The sequence below is a fragment of the Toxorhynchites rutilus genome, chromosome 2 (genome assembly GCF_029784135.1).
Source record: "Toxorhynchites rutilus septentrionalis strain SRP chromosome 2, ASM2978413v1, whole genome shotgun sequence".
Taxonomy (NCBI): Eukaryota; Metazoa; Arthropoda; class Insecta; order Diptera; family Culicidae; genus Toxorhynchites; species Toxorhynchites rutilus.
Genome location: NC_073745.1, coordinates 304,088,685 through 304,112,849, shown reverse-complemented (window position 1 = coordinate 304,112,849; position 24,165 = coordinate 304,088,685). Strand labels below are relative to the sequence as shown.

General features: G+C 38.2%; 1 protein-coding gene across 2 annotated transcripts in view; it reads left to right on the top strand.

Annotated features, from left to right (window-relative positions):
* The first annotated feature begins 1,209 nt into the window (after nt 1-1,209).
* LOC129764897 (mediator of RNA polymerase II transcription subunit 13) overlaps nt 1,210-24,165 on the top strand; it is a 144,522-nt gene continuing 121,566 nt past the window's right edge. Inside the window, exons 1-2 of one of the 2 annotated variants that reach the window (XM_055764526.1) lie at nt 1,210-1,505; nt 3,023-3,116. In XM_055764526.1, coding sequence (XP_055620501.1) covers nt 3,048-3,116 — 69 coding nt within the window. In that variant the 5' untranslated portion in view covers nt 1,210-1,505; nt 3,023-3,047. Of the gene's footprint in view, nt 3,117-24,165 lie in introns of both variants that reach the window. The other variant, XM_055764527.1, reaches the window with a different exon arrangement.

The following is a 24,165-nucleotide window of genomic DNA, read 5'->3' as shown; positions in this document are numbered from 1 at the left end:
GGAATAAACCTGCTTTCAAAATCATGATCTAATGATGATTTTATATTATAATAGTAATTATTTGTGGAACAAACAGGAAATGCATTGACAAATGGTTAAGTGAGTGTTAGAACTACATGTGTTAGGGAATCAAACAATATGAAGTAAAAATTTTCATTCAAACTTTTATATTTTTACACTGCACTTGGTCCTTCTGATCTGATAGAGAATAATTTACCTCCCAAGCACTAATATCGTCACCAGATGTCGACACTGTACATTTGTCGTAGCAAATATAAACAAATCAAACTATATAACGCACACCAACAAACCACCGCATTCGTGAAACTGAAAACATTTTTTATTACAGAGTCAGTTTGGCACTGACTCAGTTTTAAAAACGAATTCGCTATAAGATGATCGTTATACCGAAACACTACTAAAACCAATGAAGTAGAACATCATGATTTTGCATTTTATACGATTTCGGATACACATGACGTATCTTTTGATTGATATTTCATACGATTATAATTTGATACGAATTTATATGCCACCAAGCATTTGCCAAAAGTTGTACGATTTAATGTTTGCTGAGTAACTGGATGTCCTTTAGGGGATATAATTGGGAAACGTAGCTCGTACGTAGGAACGAGCATCTCCAGAGGATCAAGAAACGCATTGATAGTTTCTAATAACCGCTGGACCCGTGTGCGTAAAATTTATAAAGAAACTGTAAAATGTGAGTAGAACCAGGAAAAAAAATAAAGGAAATAAATTTAATAAACACAATTTTAGTTTCAAGCTGCGAAAAACGAAAAAAAAAATTATTGTGAAAATTAGTTTGTTGTAACTGCCCGAACATTCAGGTTGGATGATTTTACGACCAGTAAAAGTTGAATTATTTAATTCAAGTACAAACAACAATGTAAGGAATATTTTATTGAAAAGACGAAATTCTTCTAAGAAATTGATTGGGATGATTTCCAACGTTCAACAAGAATTCAAACGATGATTTCAAAAGCATCGAAATCTAACTCTGCTGGATGCTCTGGCAAACGAAAGCATCCAGTCTTGATCGCATTGGAAATTCGCCACTCACTTCGATCACCCTCGGTGTGTGTGTGGTAGTGCGCGATAGTTCATTCTGAGGCAACTCGCACACGCAACACACGCCATTAATAATTCAGCCGTCGCCTATTTGCCGCCGTGTGACCGTCGCTCGATTCGCTCGCATTGTGATTTCAACCGTTGCCGTGTTCGGACGTGTGCTTTGTCGTTTCGTTCTGCTTGCGTGTGTGAACCTTCTTGGGAGAAAATATCAAACCAAGAGGTCGCGTCCCAACCAGTGTGTCTCGGTTTCGTTCTCACATACACTTGCATACGTGTGTGGTGGAAATGGAAGTTCGGTGCGAAGGAGTTTGTGTATAAAGTTGTGTGAAGATTCCAAATATTGTCGCGTTCGAAATCGATAAAAATGGTGAAAGTACGCGAGACCCGAGAGTGACGATAAGCGGAAAGAAAAGGTACGCGATTTCCCCTGTCTCTTGTTGAATGGGGAACTGATAGTGGTGAACTGACGCGCACTGGCAAGAATGAGATGGATATATGGCAGGCAATTGATATACAGTTTTAATGAGTTGGGTGCGATGCAATCGCATCATCATCAAAGCAGCAGCAGCAGCAATAACGTTTTCATTGAGAATAGATGAACTCAGCTGCTTGCCCGAAGGGAGAGAGAGATTGAGTGAGAAGGAGCGAGGGACTAATAAACATCGTGCACAGTGTACACGCGACATCGACTAACAACCGCTCACATCATTGCGGTCTGTTACACATTACATTGTTGCCATTGTTTACGCAAGTATTGGGCGGCTGAAAGAGGCGAAACGATCGCAGAATTGAGTCACTCGCCGCTGAGCGGCGGCGAATTTGAGTGAATGCTCGGACCTTACTAACACCACCAGCGGGGTTTTTATGTGTGTTGAGCGAAGGCAAAAAAGAGACACAGTCCCGCACACACTCGAGCTAGATCGAGATCTCGGACTTAACATACTTTCTAAATATAATTGACTCTCGACGTGGGAATCGAACGGACGGATTATTTTTGCGTTCCGACGAAGCAAATAAGAAGCTGAGTTTTTTATTCGCTTCTCAATAGCTGTGTGGCCCTCGATCGCAGGGCTGTTTTGAAGTCAGAAACGTGTAAAAGTGAAGTGAGGCACGACGAGCGCACAGTAATTTGCACACGGATATCCCGAAAGTTGACGAAAGTGGTGGAAGTGAAGAATATTGTGTGTGCTTCACTTCGAGGGAAGTTTTCCTTCGCAAAAGTGGGGAAAAAGAAAATCCAATTTTTCCTTTCCGCACCTGTGTCGGTGTGTGTGTGCGCGGTCGCGTTTAAGAGGAGCAAAAGTGCATAAATATATGCGGCTGAGATCTCCGCACCTGGGAATGTGTTGGTCTCCCGTTTCGTCGCGTGTTACATGTGTGTGAGTGTGATTTTTCGCAAATGTCAAATATGACAACAGTGTTTTAGCTTGTTTTCTATATCCGCCATTTTCTACCGTCGCCATCGGAAAGGTGAAAAATCGCTAGCTAGCAAGCGAAGTGTAGTGTGCTGCGGTGAATAATTTTGCCGACGGAGCGGAGCGTGCGTTACTTTCGGTGGCGTAAATAAATTACAAAAAAAATCATTGTGAAAAGTGAATAATACCAAAAGCCTCCGGTGTAAAGGAAAAGAAATTTTGCTACCGAAGAAAAGATCAGTAGCTCTCTGGGTGGAAAGGTGTAGCAAAGTATAGCGAAATATAGGAGAAAAAAAGAGAGCAGTGTATATTCGGATACAGAGGGCCAAGAATTAGAGTATCGCTGTGTGCGTGTGGTGGAAAGTCGTGAATTTTTTTTTTGTTTCGGTGTGTGCCATAGCACCGAATGTTGTCTCGCACTGGGAGCCGAGCGCAGTGATGTTACCCACACAATAGTGCGCCACTTCTCTCTTACCAAAGCAGCATTGTAGAAATTGTATTTATCTATCCTCTAGTGAAAATGTTAAGAATAACACAACCATGACGCACCAGAATCACCAAACTAACGGCGCAAGTTTGGAAGATTGCCACACAAACTTTTTTGCCTTGGTAAGTTACGCTTTTTTTAATTCTCTTTTCCATTATGTATTTACATCCCCTTCTGGCACCGCTCGCCACTTGTTTCTCTTGCTGGTGTTCCACACGGTTCGAACGGTTTTTTTTTCTACTCTCGGCTCGGCCTGCTTTCTCAATGGTATTCGAAAAGATGAACATCCAAGCGAAATACATATTTCTCTATTCCGTTCACCTTAACGTGGAAAAGCTAATGATGAATATTTTGCCATGGCTTTATTCGCCGCCGCGATTTCCCCTACAAATACTTACATCACGAGCGCAAGACAACGTAAACAATCCAGAAGCGGGGGCTAGTTGATGAACAACAGTTTTCAAGGCGAACAACGGCACCAGTGGTGGTGGGGTTACTCCTAATTAAACATTACCCCCTTGGTTGATCGCGTTCCCTCTCTTTTGCTGCTTGTCCAGGAATCGGTGTTATCAAAACTCCGCAAATATGAAGGCATCATTATCAAGTGCAATGCAAATCAAAAAGAACGTAAAAATCGTATGTCGCACTTTACGTCATTCTCATGCAGCTCGAGCGGGTCTGGCTGTGCGGGAGCCAATGGCAAGAGAAGGGGTGGCAGATTAATTTATTTTTTTTCAAATTCCTCTGATAATAATTTGAAATGTTGGGGAGATATAACATCCACTCAAAATATTTTAAACCGAATATATATCAGTTATTCGAAAACATGTTTGGGTATTATAAGCTGTTTGTTTAATGATTTCTGATTTGTATTGAAGAATTTAATTTCTGTAATGTGTAATACTGAACACCGATTTTGGACCCCTATTTTACAAGCAAGTTATGACCGAAAATCATAAGCCTTTTATTTAGCCTACGAATAAAAATTATTTCATCGATGAATATCTATCAATGAAACTGGAATGAAAACAAAAACAATGCCAAACACCGAATAAATTTCAACATACACATTTAAATTTCTTCTGTATGAGCATTGTACCACTGCGACCATTAGTTTGATCTGTTGTAATGCACTCCAGTTTGCTATGTATGCAGTGTCAGTTCGTTCCATCACTCAGGGAATAAGTGATAGTCGCACCAGGACTTTACATATCCCCCCACGAAGGTATGACTTCCTTTATGAAGTTCTTTAGCCTTTCTGGTTCAGCAGACCAAATCTCGTTAGGCATAAGAATGCCCTTTACAAGAATTCGCAGTCTTCGCTGAATTAGTGTACTGCATTGACACAGTAAATGTTCCGAAGTTTCAGCTTCGAAATTGCAGAAACGACAATTATCATTTGCCAGTTTTTCGATTTTTTTAGAGTGATACCTACTCGGACAGTGTCCGGTTAATGTATTCAAATCTGCCTTATTCAAGCTGAGTAGGTTGCGTGATATTCTGTTACAAGGCGTAATTAATAATTTGGATTGTCTTGGTGTTGATAGAGCCCTCCAGTTGGCTTCAGTCATTAATATTTCCCAGGTTTTGAGCTCAGATTTCATGCTTGTTGTCGATGGTCCACAAAATGGCACAGGCCCGACAAATTTAGTTGAAGATACTAATCCTGCTTAGAGATAAACTGTGAGGGTCCCAAAGGCCCTTTAATTTTTTTTTGGGTCCTACCTCCACCCCATACGCTTCTTTTGGAGTGGGAGGGACTGATTATCTCGTAGATAATTAGTTTTTCAATGTTATATTACTTGATGTCGTCGGATTTTTTCTGGTACTATATTTCTCGTTGCGTCTACTCCCGCGTATGGCCATCACTCTAAGTCCATCACATCTAGTCAATTATGAAATGTACATTCTGTAGTCATTATATAATTATCATTTTGTTCTCATTCGCTGACATTCATGTCAGTGGTCAATAAAATTTTTTAACGAAGTCAATTGTTGTCCTTTTGAATTGTGCGATATTTGTCATTTCTTTAGCGTCTTGAGGTAATGTGTTGTAAATTTGTAGTCCACGATAGAAAAGTGATCGTTGTGTCGTTGTTTTTGTAAGATATGGTAATCTAAAGTCAGCTTCTCTCCTAGTGATATGAGAGTGCACGTCTCTTCCATATTCGACATCTTCCATCAAATAATCAGGTAGTAATCCGAGTTTCATTTTATGAATAAAAATCAGGCAATTTCGGACAGTCCTTTGTCGTACGGACAACCATTGAAGCATATCCAACATCGAAACACTTGGTGTGTACCTACTACATCTAAGAACCACTCTCATTATCTTATTTTGTAAACGTTGCAGTCTTTGTAGTTGCGTATCTGAAGCATGTAGCAATACTGTAGCTCAATAATCAAAATGTGGCATTATAACAGACCGTACATACGTCACCTTAGATTCGAATGTTAGATACCTGTTTATCCGGCAAAGCACACCATATTTAACAGCCACCTTTTTTATAACGTAGTCAACATGTTCAATGAGCGTTAGCTTCTCGTCGGCTTGCACACCTAGATATTTAACAAATTTTACTCGTTCAATCATTACACCATCCATGAACATAGGTGGATGTCCGTCTTTCTTCCGACTTCCGATTATCATCCAGTACGTCTTGGAAAGATTCAGACAAAGTCTCTTCATTTTCAAATACTCCGTAATTATTTTCAAGTCTTCGTTTGCCTCCGCTATTCCTGTAGACAAGTCATCATTCACCCAATAAATTGTAGAGTCATCGGCAAACAATTTCAATACACCTCTTCCTGTATGATATTTCATGTCATTAATATAGAGAATAAACAACAAAGGACCTAACACACTACCTTGCGGAACATCTAAATCATTTAGTCTTCGATCCGATGTAGTATTTCCAAATCTAGTTCTTTGACTTCTATTATTCAAATAGCTTGTAAACCAATGCAAAACCACACCAACAATTCCTATGTTCTGTAATACTTGAAGAAGCTTCTGTCTATCAACTGTTTCAAAAGCTCTTTTGAAATCCAAGAACACAGCTACCGTGTATTTTCCATTCTCTATATTAGACTTCCATTTGCGTAATATTAAGTTTATCGCAGTCTCAGTAGAATGATTCTTTCGGAAGCCTGATTGTTCTGGAAACAAAATGCCTTTTCTGTTGATGAATTCCAGCAACTGCTTCTTCACACACAGCTCTAAAATTTTTTCTTGCAGTCTCAACATATTTATGGGTCTGTGTAGCTTTGCATCAGTAGTGTTTGTCACTTTCGGGATAGGTATTACTATCGATTCTTTCCACGGTTCTGGGACTACACCGCATCGAAGACTTTCATTTACGATTTTCAACAACATACCATTCATAACTAACGACGCGTCTCTAAACACTTGGGTTGACACATTTCCAATTCCTGATGTACGTTTCAAATTCTTTATTAATTCGTTGAGTTCATCATTTGTAACCAATGAGAAATTCCTCAAATGCGGATCGTCTTCAACTGACACTGACACTAACGCTGACAACTGACACACATTCGACACCAACACTGTCTGACATGGAGGAATGCTTTCATGTATTTCAATCACGCTATCAACAAAATACTCATTCAATCGATTTGCAATTTCTTGTTCGTCTGTTATTTCTATGTCATCAAAGTTCATTATATTCGGTTTCGTCGTCTTGGAATTCAGTAGTTTTTTAATTGTTTTCCATAATTTTCTTCCGTCATATTTATTTATTTCCAATTCTTCTTGAAACATTGTATTTTTTGCCTCTCTCAGCGCCCTCGAATATAGATTTCTAGCAGCAACATAATTATTCCAGTTTCGCGTTGTTCTATCTTGCCTATGCTTACCACACAATCTATCACGGCGACACTTTAGATTAGCCAGATGATTGGAATACCAGCTGTTTACTGGATGTGTTGTAACGATTTTATTAGTTGCGATACACTTTTTTCTAAGATTTCATCAAATGTTCTCGCTTCACCATGAATATCGCCTCCGACAGTAGAGGAAATAGACAAACTTTGTCTTAATAAATTGTAAAGACTCGCCTGATTTTAACGAACCCATGATTTAACCGAAACATGCTCATTTTGAGTGTCTGGAACAAAATTGCTACCTGGTTTAACACAAAAAAAAAACTAAATCAATCTTTGTGCTACTTAGTTGGGTTACTCGGGTGTCTTGTACAACGTACTGCTTCAAACCGCACACATCTGCCACTCGTCTCAACTCACGACTCTCGTACATACTGTTATAATTTATATTGAAATCACCACAAATTATATTTTCGATACCATCATTCATCGCATCTGAAAGCCATTCATGCTCAAGTAATCTCAAGAATTCGTTATCACTGAAACTAGGAGAATGATACACGCCGCCAACAAGTAACTTCTGATTTCCTGCTCTAATTTTTATTGCAAGGAACCAATTTCCATTTTTCTTATCGTTTTTAACTAACTCTACCAAATGTCCATTTTTCACATATATGGTAACACCACCAGTAGGTTTCGAATGTGATATGCAATGTATCATCTGGTATCCAAGAAGAGAGTATAAACATAGATTAACATCATCAGTCAAATGTGTTTAAACAATTACCACCGCTAAAGGTTTTATGTCATATATGCTGAGAGAAATGTCATCGAAATGAGTGGATAAACCAGCCGCATTCAAATATACAATCGACAGCTCTGGCTGCTATTTACCATAGTCAACAAGCTCTCTTGCTTTCCTAACTTTTTCCTGGTATATGGTACATTCATAGCTTAAGGCCGTGTGGCAGATATCCAACTGATGATCAGCATCAAACTTCTTCTTTCGATTGTTTTTGTCACAATTGAAACATTTTTCATACTATGTTTTACAATCTTTTGACTTATGACATTCACCACAATACGGACAACGTATACTATCATTGCAATCTGGAGACTTATGTCCGTAGCTACAACATTTGTAACATTTCAAGACACTAATTGCTTCGAAAACTCTGCATATTTCCCAACCGACAGTCACTTTTTCCATTTTCAGTAATGCTTCGAACGTTACCGCATCAACTTCAATAATAGCTATATTTGCGCTACGTTTCCATTTTCTATTCTTGTATGACTTAACGAGTTGTATCTCCGTATTTTCGTTTAAGTTATTTTGTGTCTTCAATTTATCTAAAAACAAAGAATCATCACCTTCTTTAATTTCTTCGTCATGACCAACAATCCTCAACTTTGGTTTGTTTGGCTGTCTGATGCGAATTTCATACTTTTTTCCGAGTTTTTTCTCTGCTCCCTTCAATAAAACGGCAGCAGTTTCCCTCGAGTCACATCGTATGAAGGCCTCCCCTGTAGCTTCTACAATTCGCATCGATTTGAACTGCAACCTTACTGGATCAAACGAAGAATGCAGTTCAGAACGGGTAATATCAATGTTTTGTTTGTTCTTTGGTTTGAAACAGACAGTTTCATCAAGTTTCATCATCGCAGAAGACTTGTCTTTTATCATTGTGGTCATTTTGTCAATTGGAACCGTCGGCAATTTCATTACCCAGTATAGATTAACGTCGTTAGTATCAGCTAGTTGTTTCAAGGATAGAATACATTCCCAAACTAGCTTTGACTGACATGTGTATGCTTTTACTGCATTAATAGCTGTTTGACTATCTGAGAAGATACAGATATTGTCAAACCTGTATTTTCTAGCCAAACAAATATTTGCGCATGTTAGAATAGCTTGTATTTCTGCTTGAAAAACTGTAAGTCACTGTCCCATTGAAATTGACATGTCGATTTTTGGTCCAGTAATCCAGGCTCCCGTAGATTTACCAATTTTAGATCCATCGGTATAAAAGTTTAGTGGCCACCTTCTTTCCATTCGTGGCGATTGAATTCAATCACTTTGAAGGGAACGCTGAAGTTAGTGCTTACTATAGTGTTCAGTTGAAAATCTTTCAGGATTTGTAAATGCCCTGTGAGATCTCCTTCTAGAAAATGTTTTATACGTTTCAGTTTTAGTTTTCATACGTTTCAAGATGCACATATTGGTGCTTCAGTCAATGACATGTGTTTTTATGTGCAGACATCGCTTTGAAAAAAATAATCGATAACAATGTGTCGTTGCATCGCTACCGTTACAAATACAAGCTATTGTGAAAAAAATATTGCTATACAAGCTAATTAAAATTTATTGTAGTGACATGTGTATTTAACTAACCGCATTTTTTGTGTACAGTGGTTGCTTTGGCTTTTGCCTGTGGGGTTGAGTTAGCCTTTTAGGAGGACAAACAACGATCATTCTGCACAGCTGAGAAGGACATGGTCATATTGAGAAGGATTTCCACGATAGCCAGAACGCTAAGAAGGTTTAGCTAGACCGTGATAAAATTAGCTACATGATGCTGTTTGTCTTTGATTCATATTATAAATCTGAGAATGACAAAACATTGCATAATAAAAGTTGCCTTGATTTTGACGAACCCTTTAACAAGACTACAAGCAAGCAGCAGAAGGATCTGAATGTAAGGTTTTGGGATGAACGAAAAAAGAGAATATATGTTATGTGTTCTGTTCTCATTAATGTTCTTGGGACAATTTCAAGTATTAGATCTACTTACAGCATTCTAGCACCCCCCCCCCCCCCTACCGTCCTCGCGTGCAAAATCATAACACGTACACTCGCGCACGGTGTCACAGACCGAAAACTGAACTTCTCTGTAATGTTGTCATTGTGTATTTTTCAGGCTTTATTGGAATTTATTTGAAGAAGAGGGTATGATTGATTAAAAAAACTCAAAAAATATGTTTTCTTCGCCTTTATTATGTTTCAATAGTCATCTATTCAGCCTCCTCAAAACAGAGTAATTTTTGATACTCCAACACAAATATCGAAATTTGAATTTTTCACTGTTATTGATTAAAAGTAAGCAACTGAATATAATTCATGGAAGTATATAGAGCTATAAAATAACATAAAAACGTATTAATCGATTGTGGTTTCATTGGAGTAAGAATCAGAACATAGCATAACTGCATGCTCGAAACAAACATATTTTTTTACATTTCATGCAGTTGTTGCGTGTTTTTCGGGTCTTTTATCGAAGAGAAGAAAGCATAACGACCTTCTAGATAATTACCAGATGATAAAGGACCTGGAATATAAAGATTGCATATTTCTAATATTTTTTGTCTCTGTATTCTTGGTAAACTAAGAATTAATACTTTTTTTTTAGATGGGGCACAAAAAGAAGATATAAAAGGATTTCTAGTAACATCCTTTTCTTTTTTTTTATTGTTCATTATAAAAAAAATATCCCCGAAACTGTAATTGTTTGCTTTTGAACGTATGAATCTAACGACGAATAGTTAATATATGGATCCGTTCAATCCAGTTACAAAAGAGACTGAAATTAGAATAGTCCGGTAATGATCTTATGCATTATATTCTATAAATATTCCACGCCACTAACATTAATTTATACATTTCATTCAACAATATTCTAGAATATGAAAAAAGGCACTTGTCCAAAAAAGTTACTCCTATACCCGCGTCGGTGTGTCAGACCGAAAGTGTTAAAAACAACACATGCGATACGCTAAACGATGACGAACGACAAATAACGAAGCTAAAGAGAATCGCAAAGTCGTAGCGTTGGTATTTTCTGAGAAATGAACGAATTAGTGATTTCTCGGTCTGACAGTCCAATGCGCGAGTATAGGAGTGTTAAGCCTGGGAAATGAGGGAAACAGGCGGGAATCAAAATCGGGAAAAAGACGGGAAATACTTCATGAAGTCGGGATTTTTTCACTCAGGCGCTCTAAAATGTTAATATATGTGCGCGTTAAAACGTCGCAAGAGATGCAACAATTTTCTCTCTTTGGTGATTCAAAATGGAGAACGCCTTGTTTAACCCCTTAGAGAGGGGGGGTGGAGAGTCTAACTACCATAGAAACATTTATTGCATCTTAAAACCTCCATGTGCCTGATTTGGTTTCATTTGCTTGAATAATTCTCGAGTAATGCAGAAATTTGTGTTTCATTTGTATGGCAGCCACCCCCCCCCCTAAATTTGTATGGGGGGGGCTTAAAGAGGGGGGTGGAGAGTAACCACCATAGAAACTTTTATTGCACCCTAGAACCTACATATGCCTAATTTGGTTTCATTTGCTTGAATAATTCTCGAGTAATGAGGAAATTTGTGTTTAATTTGTATGGCAGCCCCCCAAAAATAATGAGATTCTAAAATTCTACAAAAATACAAACACTAAAATTTTTATGTAATGTGTTGGAGAGTTCCTTTTTCCTTGATTTCTGCACATTGTTCAAAAAGCATCACACTTGCAAAAGAAGCGTGAGAATGTCCCAAGAAAGCCTGAGAGAATAGACCGTCTGCATACATTAGCAGACAACTCTGTAAACTTGGCAACCCTGCTTTCAGACGACTTCGATCGCACGACAAAGCAAGAAGAATTCCAAATTTGCGCACCTCCAGCCAGTCAGCCAGCCAGCCAGCCTGCGAACACAACAGTAGCCGTCTAACCAAGCAAACAAGCCCTATCAAACGCTGTTCCGAAACTGGTTCGTTGCCTCACACGGCCATTATTTTGGGCTGGTATTGGTGTACTAACCGCCGTCGATTGTGACGACACGGTTCCAAAGTAAGCGCACAGAAGAGTATGTATGGAAAAAGAAAAGAAATGTTTTACCTCTGTTCATTACCAACACAAACAATCCGGCCGTTCGACGAAGTCAAATCCAAAGATTCCTTCCCTTTCATCCCTCTTCTACTGCCACACATGCGTGCACGCGTCGAGTTCCATAGTTTCGTTTGTTGGTAGTGGTGGTGGTGGTGTGTATGAGGCGAGAATTTAAGGCACGAAAAAAGGACTTGCCTTTAAAAATAAATGAAAATGTTTCAATTATAAGCAACGACGCTCTCTTGTTGTTGGCGACGTCAATGGACGCAGCCGATGTGTAGCGACGGTGGCGGACAGAGGGATACACACCTCTGCTCGACATCTTTATCTCCTCTGATGGCATACGCGAGCGAGTGGGGGTATGCCATGCATGCGAAAAAGGCTCAAAGACAAACGTGCCATGTGGAATTCCGTTGACGAATTTGTGCATTAAGCCCCACAATGCTGCACGCAATTCCGAAAAGGAACAAGGCCCGCACGGAAGTCGGTCTCTCATTGGAATAAATTTGCATTAACTAATAGGATACAAACTCACTGTGTGCGCGATGCCGATGACTGCTGGCTGGCTGACGATGGTGGGAGATTAGTGCAAAATAAAGTGCATTTGTTGTTTTTTCCCTTCTCTTTCTTGGTTTCTTTTTTCCCATGTTGTTATGAATGCATCGCAGGCTTGAGAAGTGCTGTGTTGTGTGAAACGTCGTCGTCGTGTGAGCGCCCTGACAAGTGAGAAACACCGAACTGCGCTCAGTACTCACACCAATAACACGGGAATGTTTTTTTTGGTAAATGTGCTGTTCACCGCGACTCGCGACTTGTGTATGCGAGCAGCAGCAGTAGCAGCAGCAATGTCGTGTAACTTCCAGAAGGCATTGAAGCTGTTTCCCTTGCTGCATCTTTTACATGACATTGGAACGCTGAAGCAGCAACAGCAATAGCTGTGTGTGGCACAAGGGGAAGTGTTTCGATGAACCTTTTTAATGCATTTTTCGATTGTTTTCCAACAAGGGTTGGGAAGGTTGGAACGTTGTGATGAGCTTTGCCTTTATCAGCATTTGTTGTTTTTCCATGTTTTGGAATATGCACCGATGTGTGCAAATGCATCACACCACTCCATTTGTGCTTACGGGTTTTGCAAATTCGTTTCACTGCACGCGTGTTTGTGTATATTCTATATTTGAAGTGTATACGCAGCTGGTTGGCCCAGAAGTTTTGCGATTGATAACGCTACAATAACGGGGGTATTTAAATACATTTTGCATTGACCAGGACAGACAGTTCTTCGACAGCAACGCTAAAACCGAAGCAATTTACTGTAGAACCAGAGCGCAGAATTACACCCGGGGTCATACAACATACGATAGCCAAGCCAATCTTAATGTTTCTTGTACAAAAAATATAGTTTTTAGTTTCTTCAGCAACCAACTTTGTCTCTAAGGAGAGTTCTATCAGAAAACAACCATAAATCCATGAATTTGTTGATATTCATTGGTGTCAAATTTAGGGTTATAGTCGGAGTTTGTTTTCATAAGGATACAATCAATTTTTTTTATTGCTGTTTGTGAAATTTATTAGGCCTGTTTATTTCATTGAGTGAATCCATATTACAGGACATCATTCTAAAGCTATCCCATTTTTTTGGAACTAGCCACGAGATCCAAGGATCCAACCTGTAGAGTGGAAAGGACCTACATTTAACGCGACCTTGTGTACATCGTGGATAGTATTCTTTATTTCTGACAAGTTATCATTCACAGCTACTTGGAAACTCTCGTCCTTTAGAAGCCAAGATACAAGCTTTGATGGCGGAATCGGGAAGTTTGCTATACACATCTTGAGGGCTATCGCGTCCTACCAAACGTTGCAGTATGTCTTTTCAAGGTCCAGCAAAATTATTCCAGATGACTTCCTCACAGCAAATTTGGTAGAGTGCGTTAACCGCGCTGATTTGTGGCTCGTGGCCATTTTGGAATCCAAATTGATGGGGAAAAAAAATACAGACATTACAGAGCAATGCATAGTTTACACAGACGGTTCAGACACTAAAAACTCGTCGGTTGATATGATACGATGCTGAGACTATTATCAGAGTCCATGCCAGTTATCAAAATAGCGATAGAGTCTCATGGATGCTTTCAATGTTTCGACAAGTGTTCTGAAAGATGATGGATCCATCATTCCATTAATACGAGGAACTGATTATAATAGATGAAATTTGAAAACTGAGTAAATGGATACTACATTTTAAAAGAACCTTGGATCTTCACCAAAAAGCCTTTTTTTTCTTCACACTTCTTGAGAAGATGTTCGCAAATTCTCAAATTCTTCATACTCGGAACCACACTCCTTGGGAAGATGTTCGCAAATTTCTGCATATGACCTATTTGCCACTGGATCTCTCTCCATACTTCGTTCTGCTTTTCACCATAAATCATTTCACTTATTCGGGAACGATGAATTCTGAAATTAGAATATGTAATTTAGAATATGAAAAATGAAAGATGGAGTTCGGATCTGCAATTTAAGTTTGGAATCGAATCGTGAAGTTATGCAATCGGAGGGATTTCTAATGATAAAGAGTATTAATGTGACATTTGATTCTGATATAGGGAATTTGTAATTTGAATTTAGTAATCTGAAATAAGACAATCCACGTATCCAGAATTCGGGTTTTCAAAGTATTTTGTCCGGTCCAGATTACGATGCTTTACATCATATGTAAAGTATATTATTTCCGGTATTGTCGAGTACCAATCGAATAATTTGAGCTAGATTAGTGTTTCTGGTCGCCGTACTCGTGTACGGAATTCAAGATTTTGAACTCGGTGGAACTTGGAGCCTAGATCTGCGTTATGGAATCTAAATCCTGAATATGGAATCTGCATATGTATTTTATTCACGGAATCCAAGACGGAATTCGGAAGCCAATTTCAATCCAAAATCTCTCCATGAAATATGAAATCTATGATTTCAAACCTAGAGACTGTATCTGAAGTCTAAGAATGGAATCTGAAATTAAATAAGTAATCTGAAATATGAATCTGAAGATCGAATCCGATATCCGTATGCGGAATCTGAGATATGAAATTTGAAACCTAGATTATGAAATTCCAAATCTGCAAATCTACGATATTAAATTTTCGATTTTAATGTTAGAACAAAAAACTGAATACGAGCATCATTCGATAATCAAGTGAAATTTGATTATGCCTGAAATCTGAGGTCTTCGGATCGGAATGAAATTGAAATCTGGATTCTGAATTTAAAATTTGGGATTTTTGATTTCAGGAATATTTATCTTAATACAAAGAAAAGTTGAAATTGAAAGATACGAAATCAGGGAAAAATCAGAAATTTGATGTTCGTATATTGATTCGGATTAGAATTAACATTAGGTATCTGAAATAAAGAAATTAATATTAAAATCGGAATTTGGAGTTATGGAACTTCGAGCATCAAATTTTAACTTAATCTGGTATCCGGGTACGGAATCATAAACACGGAAAACGTATATGCGGAACAGGGCTCGGCAAAGTCATATTCAACTGAGGATTGTCAGGGGATTGTGGAGTCACGCATTCGAATGGAAATGAGTTTTTGTTTTTTCCAGCAGTTTCTCTATGAGCATAAATCAAAAGATATTTCTCTTTCGATCCTTTTGTAACTATCTACGATGGTCCGTGTTCGTTTAATTTCCCCCGTCACTTGAACTTCACGGCATTTACGGTGAATAGATCATCTAAATCAGTTTAGTAGTTCAAAAGTTTTGAATTTTTGAAAAATGCCATTTTCTGGAAAAAAAAAGCGAAAATTTGAGTTTTCGGACTACCCTAACATGAAAATGGGCACCCTAATAAAAACATTAAAAAAGTACGGGTATAGTATTTTGCGATAAGGAACGAAAATCTGAGGACCACTATATTGGTGCGGCATGGAATGGCTGTATATATGAACTGAACGAAAGAACTGTCTATTTTCTATTCCATGGGATTGTCGATGAATTCGGATTCGGAATGCATAATTTAGTTTCTTGGATGATGGAGAATATGAAATCTGAAAGTTGATCGTAGAACAGAATTATCACAAACTGGTATCCGTAAATGGATTTTGTTAATCTATCTATATATATAAAAATAGATTTATGTCTGTCTGTCTGATTCTTATGGACTCTGAAACTACTGAACCGATCGACATAAAATTGGTATGTAGGGGTTTCTGGGTCCGTGGAAGGTTTTCATGGTAGTTTGAGACCCCTAACCCCTCTCTAAGGGGGGGCTGTCATACAAATGAAACAAAAATTTCTGCATTACTCGAGATTTAATCAAGCGAATGTAACCAAATTTGGCATGTGGAGGTTTTAGAATGCAATAAATGTTTTCACGGTAGTTAGATACTCCTCCCCTCTCTCTAAAGGGCGGCTGCCATACAAATGAAACACAAATTTCTACGTTACTCGCGAATTAATCACGTAAATGCAACTAAATTTGGCATAGGGTGGTTTTATGGTGCAATAAATGTTTCTATAGTGGTAAGACACTCCACCCCCCTCTCTAAGGGGAGGCTGCCATACAAATGAAACTCAAATTTTTTGCGTTACTCGCGAATTAATCACGAAAATGCAACCAAATTTGGCATAGGGTGGTTTTAGGGTGCAATAAATGTTTCTATGGTGGTAAGACACTTAACCCTCCTCTCTAATTGGGTGGCTGCCATACAAATGAAACTCAAATTTTTGCATAACTCGAGAACTAATCAAGCAATCGAAACCAAATTTGACATGTGGAGGTTTTAGGATGTTATAAATGTTTCTATGGTGGTTCGACACTCCTCCACCCTTTCTTAGGGTGGGCTGTCATACTAATGAAACATAAATTTCTGCATAACTCGAAACTAATCAAGCAAATGGAGCCAAATTTGGCATGTGAATATTTAGTGGGCACGAAACGTTTCTATGGTGAATAGACACTCCTCCCCCCCTCTCTAAGGGGAGTAGGGGGGAGGGGTCTGTCTTTATTCTATTATATTTTCTGTATCAAACATTTATTCCATGTAACGGAAAAACATGTTATTTGCAAGTAGTTGAAAAATCTTGAACGAGAATTGTGTTTGGAAATAATCTGATATTATAATGACGAGTTTTGGTAGAAGTACCAGGAATGTTTTAGTAAAGGGTAAATTCAACGGGGTCGATTAGAACATGCGCTTAGTAAGAAAACGTGAATTTTTGAAGGTATTGATAACAAAAAACAAATTTTGGGCGGGACGAAGTTTGCCGGGTCAGCTAGTTCGGTATAAATACCCTCAAATCATGAATTTGGAGCTATGGAATTTTTGAATCTGGAATTACGGAACCTGAATTTTTTATTATATCTGATATCCGTGTATGAAATTTGCCTTCGACAACAGAGTATACAGATATGCAAAGTCTATGATGTGCAATTTGGAACTGAGCTTAAGGGGGGACCCCTGTCTGGAAGGTCGAAAAATAATGAATTTTTGTGATTTTTTTTCGGAAGTTAGGAATAAAGTGGGCTTCGAGTATTTTGGTTATTGTTTAAGTTTATTGTTAATTGTTTTGTTAAAAATGAGTTATTTTTCATGAAAAATCGCTGTTTAGAAGCACATAAAAAATCTAAAAAATTAAATCTCAAAAACGGCTTTAGGTAATGCAGTTTTACATGCTGATAAAAAAATTTGACAACACTGGTCGTGAGTAGTAGACTCATCTTTTTTTTTTAATTTTAAATCAAATATCTAAAAATCCTATTAGGACGTTTCTGAGGGCATGAGCTTCCCAAAAATGCAAGAATAGAAAATTCGATTGTTTCAACCTTCCAGACCGGGGTACCCCCTTAAGCAAACCTAAACCTGAAGTAAAAAGTCTGAAATCTGGAATATATAAAATAATTATGAAACGGATAGTAGATATCAGATATTCGGCTCTATACTTGCGAAAGGTTAACTGGGAGAAACTGAATGTGTGCATGAAGCAAAAAAAGAATTACATTTTAGAAACAAATAAACGCGTTTTTCCATAAAAAAAATAAACAATGATTAATTTTTCGGTTTGGAGGATATTCATTCATAGAGTATCAAGTTTTCTGCGAGGAATCTTGAACAGACAATTTTCTTATATTGATTTTCTATTGCAATGCTGAGAAATGAAATATTGAATATATTTTCCAATTTATACGAATTCAAATAAGCGTAGATATCAATCAATTGTTCTGTACAAGATTGAGAAAACTATCTTCGGGAATGATAATCTGCAAAAGGGCACACATACACACTCACTCATTTGATGACACAACAGTGGTGTTTTATGATGCAGTGTATTAGGCTTCTTCAGGCATTTGATGGAATAACAAAAAAAAATACAATTTCTGGCCTCTCCTGTATATCCGAGGTAATTTCGCATGTTGCGGCATAAACAATAATCTCCCCTACTCTATGTTCTGTAACTCAATATTTTCAATAACTCGATGAATTTCATGGCACCTTCGATTTATTTTACAAGCATTCTCGATACCTCCCTAACTTGGATATCGAGTTAGGAAATGTTGTCTGTATTTTTAGTTTCCATATTCAGGAGGATACTGGATCTGTAATAAAATCACCAAAATACAATTTTTCCTGTTAAAAATAACCTGTTATTCGAATGTTGTTGAAATGGGAGATTTGTTGGAAAATTCCTACTAGTTCAAAAGAATTATATTTATAGAATCATTGACCACTAGTATGGTGTATTTTCCTTGGCACTTTGAATTTGAATACTACACTTTAGTATTCATACTTTAATTTCTCATTATTCCATACAAAATTACTCGATTAAAATTGCAGATATTCGATTATTTGAATTAATCGAACGATTAACCGACGTCTCTATACCCCATCAACAAACGAAATGACGTTAGTCGTCGCCTTTTACGCTTTTTTTTGTTTTCTATTGTGGGGTTTCTCTCTTCCATACTATTCGCAAGTTTATTATTTTTTCTGTCGCTCATGTCTTCCGCGTATCGCATCCCTAAATGTGAGCGCCGCTGCTGCTACAATAACAGAAGGCAACCAACCGTTCAACCGTTCGTCAAGGCAAATTGTTTCTATCGCTCCTTTTCTGTCTCCTGCTCTCGGCATGGCATTACATTCGCGCACTCGCATTCCCATAATATCAACGACGACGACGACGACGACGACGACGAGTGATCATTTTGCGTTTAGCATACCAACACAAACACTGTTCTCTCGTCGCGCACTGTTGTACCTCAAAAACATCCACCCACACACAAGCGCACATCCTCAGAGCCGGAGAACAGTCAAGCGACGGTGGCGACGGTTTGTGTAATAAAACAACAAAAACCGCAAGCCGCACATGCGATAGAGAGGAGACACAACACAACTGACAGCGGTTACATTTAGATTGCTTTGTATGTGTGCGGGATTCGTTGCAGGCAGCAGCGGGACAGTGGGACTGTGTTTGTTCCGTCCGGAGCGGAGCCAACGCACGCGGGTCCGAATATTTCCTTGCGAATCTACCAATTATGAACAAATATAAAGGGGGTGAACGTACAGAAGGATGGAGCATTTGTATCCACCAACCAACCACCACAACATCTCATGATCATGAACAACCAACCACCTTGAAGTTGTTTTGAAGTTAATTTAATGGAATGTAAAGATTAAAATGCGTCCCACATACAGACACGGAGACGATGCTGTCACAGATAGGAAATGGAATTTTCGAACATTGGGTTTTTGTACTGGCAGCAGAGCGGTGGTCATTCCTTCGCTCGAAGAGTCGTCCCACGCGATGACGACTACGACCTATCGACGTCACTTCAAGAGTGCTATCAGGAAAAACGTCGTCGCTTCGGTCCGGCACATGCGCATAGCAAGAGCTGTGTCCATGGGTTTCGGAGGTTCATCAGGAAATTGATTTCTCAATCTTCTGTCCGCGGCAGGAAGATGATAGGAACTCTCAACACCTACTATCCGATAAACACACAACATCATTTCGCCACGCATATCGGTGTTTGTGTATCTCTCACACGCGAATGAAAAGCAAATCAAAATCAGTGTGAGGCGATGAACGACGTCAGAAAAGAAACACGGGGAGAAAGAAAACTGGTACTTGTCGTCGAGTTTGCTGTTTCTATGCCCAAATGTCGCAATGAAACCCCCACCGTGTATCGGTGATGGCGAAGGCAGTGGCCGATATGGGTAAGGGTGGGAGGAGAGGTATAAAAACAATTTTCTCCTTCATGAACTTGAGAACAAACTGTGAAACGTCACAGCTTCAAAGTTCGGGGGCGACTACTGATAAGGCGGGCAGTCTTATCGTGATATACTTGAAACACATTCCTTCCTATCTGCCCTTCTTTTCACGTCATTTTTTCTATCATCGGGATTGCTTTCGCTTGTCGTCTGTTGGTGGTAACCTTTATAAGCAAGGAGTGTTGCCAGAATATTTGAATATGTACGAAAAGTGCGAAAAGTTTTCCGAGGAACACTCCAAAGAATGCCTCTGAACATCTCAAGGACGTATGCTGGATTAGTAAGGGTTACAGTCCCCGCAAACTGCATACTTATTATCGCCATACAGTTTGATCGAGTTGGCCTGTTAGTGCAAGAACCGACCCAACTGAATCCGTGTAATGTGCACATATGCATATCTTTTCATACTGATCAAGTCGGCCGATCAAACTATCGACCGCAAAATAGTCTGCAGTCTGCGGGGGCTCTTAGGGTAGGGGTTAGTAAGGGTGTGGGCTATCATGTGAGCCATATAAATGTCAACACTGAAGAATGTACTAATGCATGTTTTTGTAGAGGCATAGACATTGGTAAGAAGATTGTAAGGAAAATCATGTGCATCATTATGACAGCTGTAACTTGTTTAGTATTCAGTTTGAATTGCCATTTCATCAGAACCAACGTTCGCAATTTTTGCAGATTTTATTGTGATAACCATGATTCGTTTCAGGAAACTTATCGCGAATTCCAATAGGAAACTTTTGTTCAGCGATGAAGCTCATTTTTGGTTGAATGTATACGTGGATGAATGAAATTGCCATATATGGAATGAAGAGAATCCTTGAGTCTTTGTTGAAACACCGTTGCATCCTGAGAAAATCATTGTCTGGTAGGCTTTATGGATCGGCCAGAACGTAACAGTTGATGGTAACCTGTTACTTTCACTTTAGTCAGAGTTATTTTTGATTGATTCCTTTAAATTTTTCGGTGTAAAGTGAAATCGGTATACTTTTTGCGTATACTGAAACGTCGATTCTTCGGTTTCGTGAATTTTGCTGTCTTTCTTTCCATTAGAAAAAAACGGCTATCATTGAGGATTGAAGCTGCTCAGATGGACAGTCGTAGTCATGCGAAATGACACTCGCAGCTTCAATTGAAAGTTTCATTCGTTTTATTTGCCTTTTTATTTGCTCTAGCCGATAGACGCAGCAATCTTCAGAGACTGTTTTTACTTGACCTCATCATTGGAAACATAGACTGCCCTTCTCTTCTGCAAAATACCAACCTGTACGCACCTTTCCGTCATCTTCGTAAGCGTGATTTATTCGTAGTTAACTGTCATGGAACAATGTATGGGTACAACAATCCTTTTGATAATTGTGTTAGATCGTTCAATGATGTAAGTGCTGTTTTTGATTTTAATTTATCTAAATAGGTGTTCAAAAGTAGATTACGGAATTTAGACTAAGATTTAGTCTGTGGAATTTCTAGAACTCGAGACGGAGTAAATAAATATATAAATATAGAAAGAAGCGAAAGGGGCGTGTACGAAAGAGAAGATGCATTTCCTTTCTTGAACGAGAAAAGAGTATTGCTACTCTGCTATTGAGCCAGCGTGAATAAGGTGCTACTTGAAGTGCACAGTAGGTCTACTATTGGACGAGAGTGACTTTTTTATGCTTTGTTTGCAAGAAATTTGGACTATGTAAGTGACATTGTTGTCTGCTCTTCAACTTGTGTTTTTTTTGAATAAATAAATGATTTTTCAAAAATGTTTAGGCTGAGAAAGTTTACATGGGAACCATTTATCCAAAATAAATGCACCCAAACGTCGTTCATTCCAGTTCATATTTATCCAAATGTACTATTTCTCTGAATGAAGAATAAATAATCGAAAAATGTTATCATGGTTTTTGAATTTTCGAGCCTAACAATGAATGAGATAAAATCTATACAACATTAAATTTCTCAACAAATTTGCGATGTAAAATGAAAAATTTTAATTATGAAATTCTGTTATCTATCTTTATTATGTCGAGACATAATATGACATTATTATGACAAGCTGCGAGTGCTCGTACCAAGGTGAGAAATAGCAAAAAAGTCAGTAGCGGCACGCCCATAAGTGCGAGTGGTTGACTGCGATTGCGGAATTCTTCAAAGATATTCGGAATCAACATGATAAGAATAGCTTAACGTAATCCTACGTCAACTATGCGATCGTGTCTCGGGCACAATCGTCGAACCTTTTTCACTGAGAATCTCGATGAACTAAACCCAAATGCTCAAAAATTAAAGTAATTTGCGTTTGATGCGATTTATCTTATCCAGATCTAAAAAGAAAAATAACGTATAACGTAGGACTGCTTTACGTTATAACGTAGGACTACATTGAACAGAATGATATACAGTGTGAAATGAACTGTAATAATAAAAATGTCAATCAAATCTAAACGCGTCATGAACATGAGATCATGTTCTGATTGGTCCAGTTTGCGTAGCGGCGAAGTACAATTTCAATGCACCAATACCACTGCGAAAATAATTGTGCATCATTCCATGAAAAAAAGGGAAAAGGTTGCGTTTGCTTCAACCAACCTTTGTGAATTTCTATTTTGCTACCGCATTTTTTTTTGCTTCAGAATGTATTCTCAGAATGTGCTCCCGTAGCCGAGTGGTTAGCGTCACACCTAACAGGCCGGGGGTTCGGGTTCGATTCCCATTCCGGTCAGGGGAATTTTTCGTCAAAGAAATTTCTTCCGACTTGCACTGTGGTTACGCGTATTCTAGAGCTTGCCACTCAGAATGCGCCCAAGGCATGTTATTTGGCATAGAAAACTCAACCAAGTACTAGTAAAATTGACGCAAGTAATACTACGTTGAGACGGCGAAGTTCCTCTAGAACGTTAGTGCCATTTAAGAAGAAGAAGAATGTATTCTCAGAATATGAACAAAGCAAGCGTAGTGCAGCGCCTTCACTGATGCGCGGTCTAAAATAAGACAATTATTATGAGTATGAAAGTTATTTCGTTCCCAGTTTAATTTTAGTCTCGCCTTATTCGACGTAGCAGCCAACATCCTTACACTAGGATTGGGCGATCTTGAATCGATTTTTAATAGATTGATCGTTTCCATTCCATTTTTCTATTTTTTGGATCGATCTTTTGTATTCAAAAAACATTTGCTTTCGATTTTTTTTATAGATTTGTTTTTCAGTAAACATCGATTTTATTCTGACCTAACTGTTTTTTAACATAATGTCATTTGGATTGATTCTTCTACGATTTACTCGGTACAATTGCTGACAGCGACAGAACTGGCGGCAGCCACAGTAAGCAGATAAACAGGAAAACATTCCAAAAATCGATTGGGCAAAGATTGATTCTTTGGTATCGAAAACTCTTCGGATTATATTATAATATCATATTTTATCGCAACATCTTGTTTTATGGTGTTCATCGATTTGGCAATTGATGCATCCATATATTTACTTAACAATGTATTTTAATGTATTGTTTTTGTACAAAAATTATATTTTATAATTCTTCTTCGTGTGAAATTTTTCGAAACGGTCTCCAAATCATATGAAGTATAATCAATACAAAATTTTATTTTTATTATCCGTTGAATATGAGACACTTTTGCCATTGATGCAATAAATGTGTAATTAATACCAGCAATGTGTATTCGTAAAGCACTTTCCACTTTAACAAAAACGAAGATATTTTTACATGAGATTTTTCAGATGAGATAAGACACTTATGCAAACAATTACAAACAGCTACTTCAACATAATTTAAACAAGTAGTTACTCAAATCATGATTTCTGTGAATCCGGAATGTTCAGAAATTTTCGCTTTAGATAAACAAAGATTCTGTCACTTCAAACACTCACATGAGACATTTATGGGTTCACTAGACATCAAGCTTCGTTTAGGAAAAGCATAAACTGATACTTGGTTGAGTAAAATATAAAATTAGCATGGTTTCTTGTTGTGGTGGCTGAGAGCAGACAAACGACCACAAAGAGTTAATATTCCTGTATTTTTGCATATGGTTTATTTGTATTTTCAATCAACACAGATTTTTTTTTTTGAATCCAGAATTGCCGATTTCCAGGCCGTTTATTACCGGAAAGTTCTCAGTGAAAGTTGTGGATTGGCAAGATTTGTAGCTCTTGTAGCATTGGTCTGAAATGGAATGTGTTAG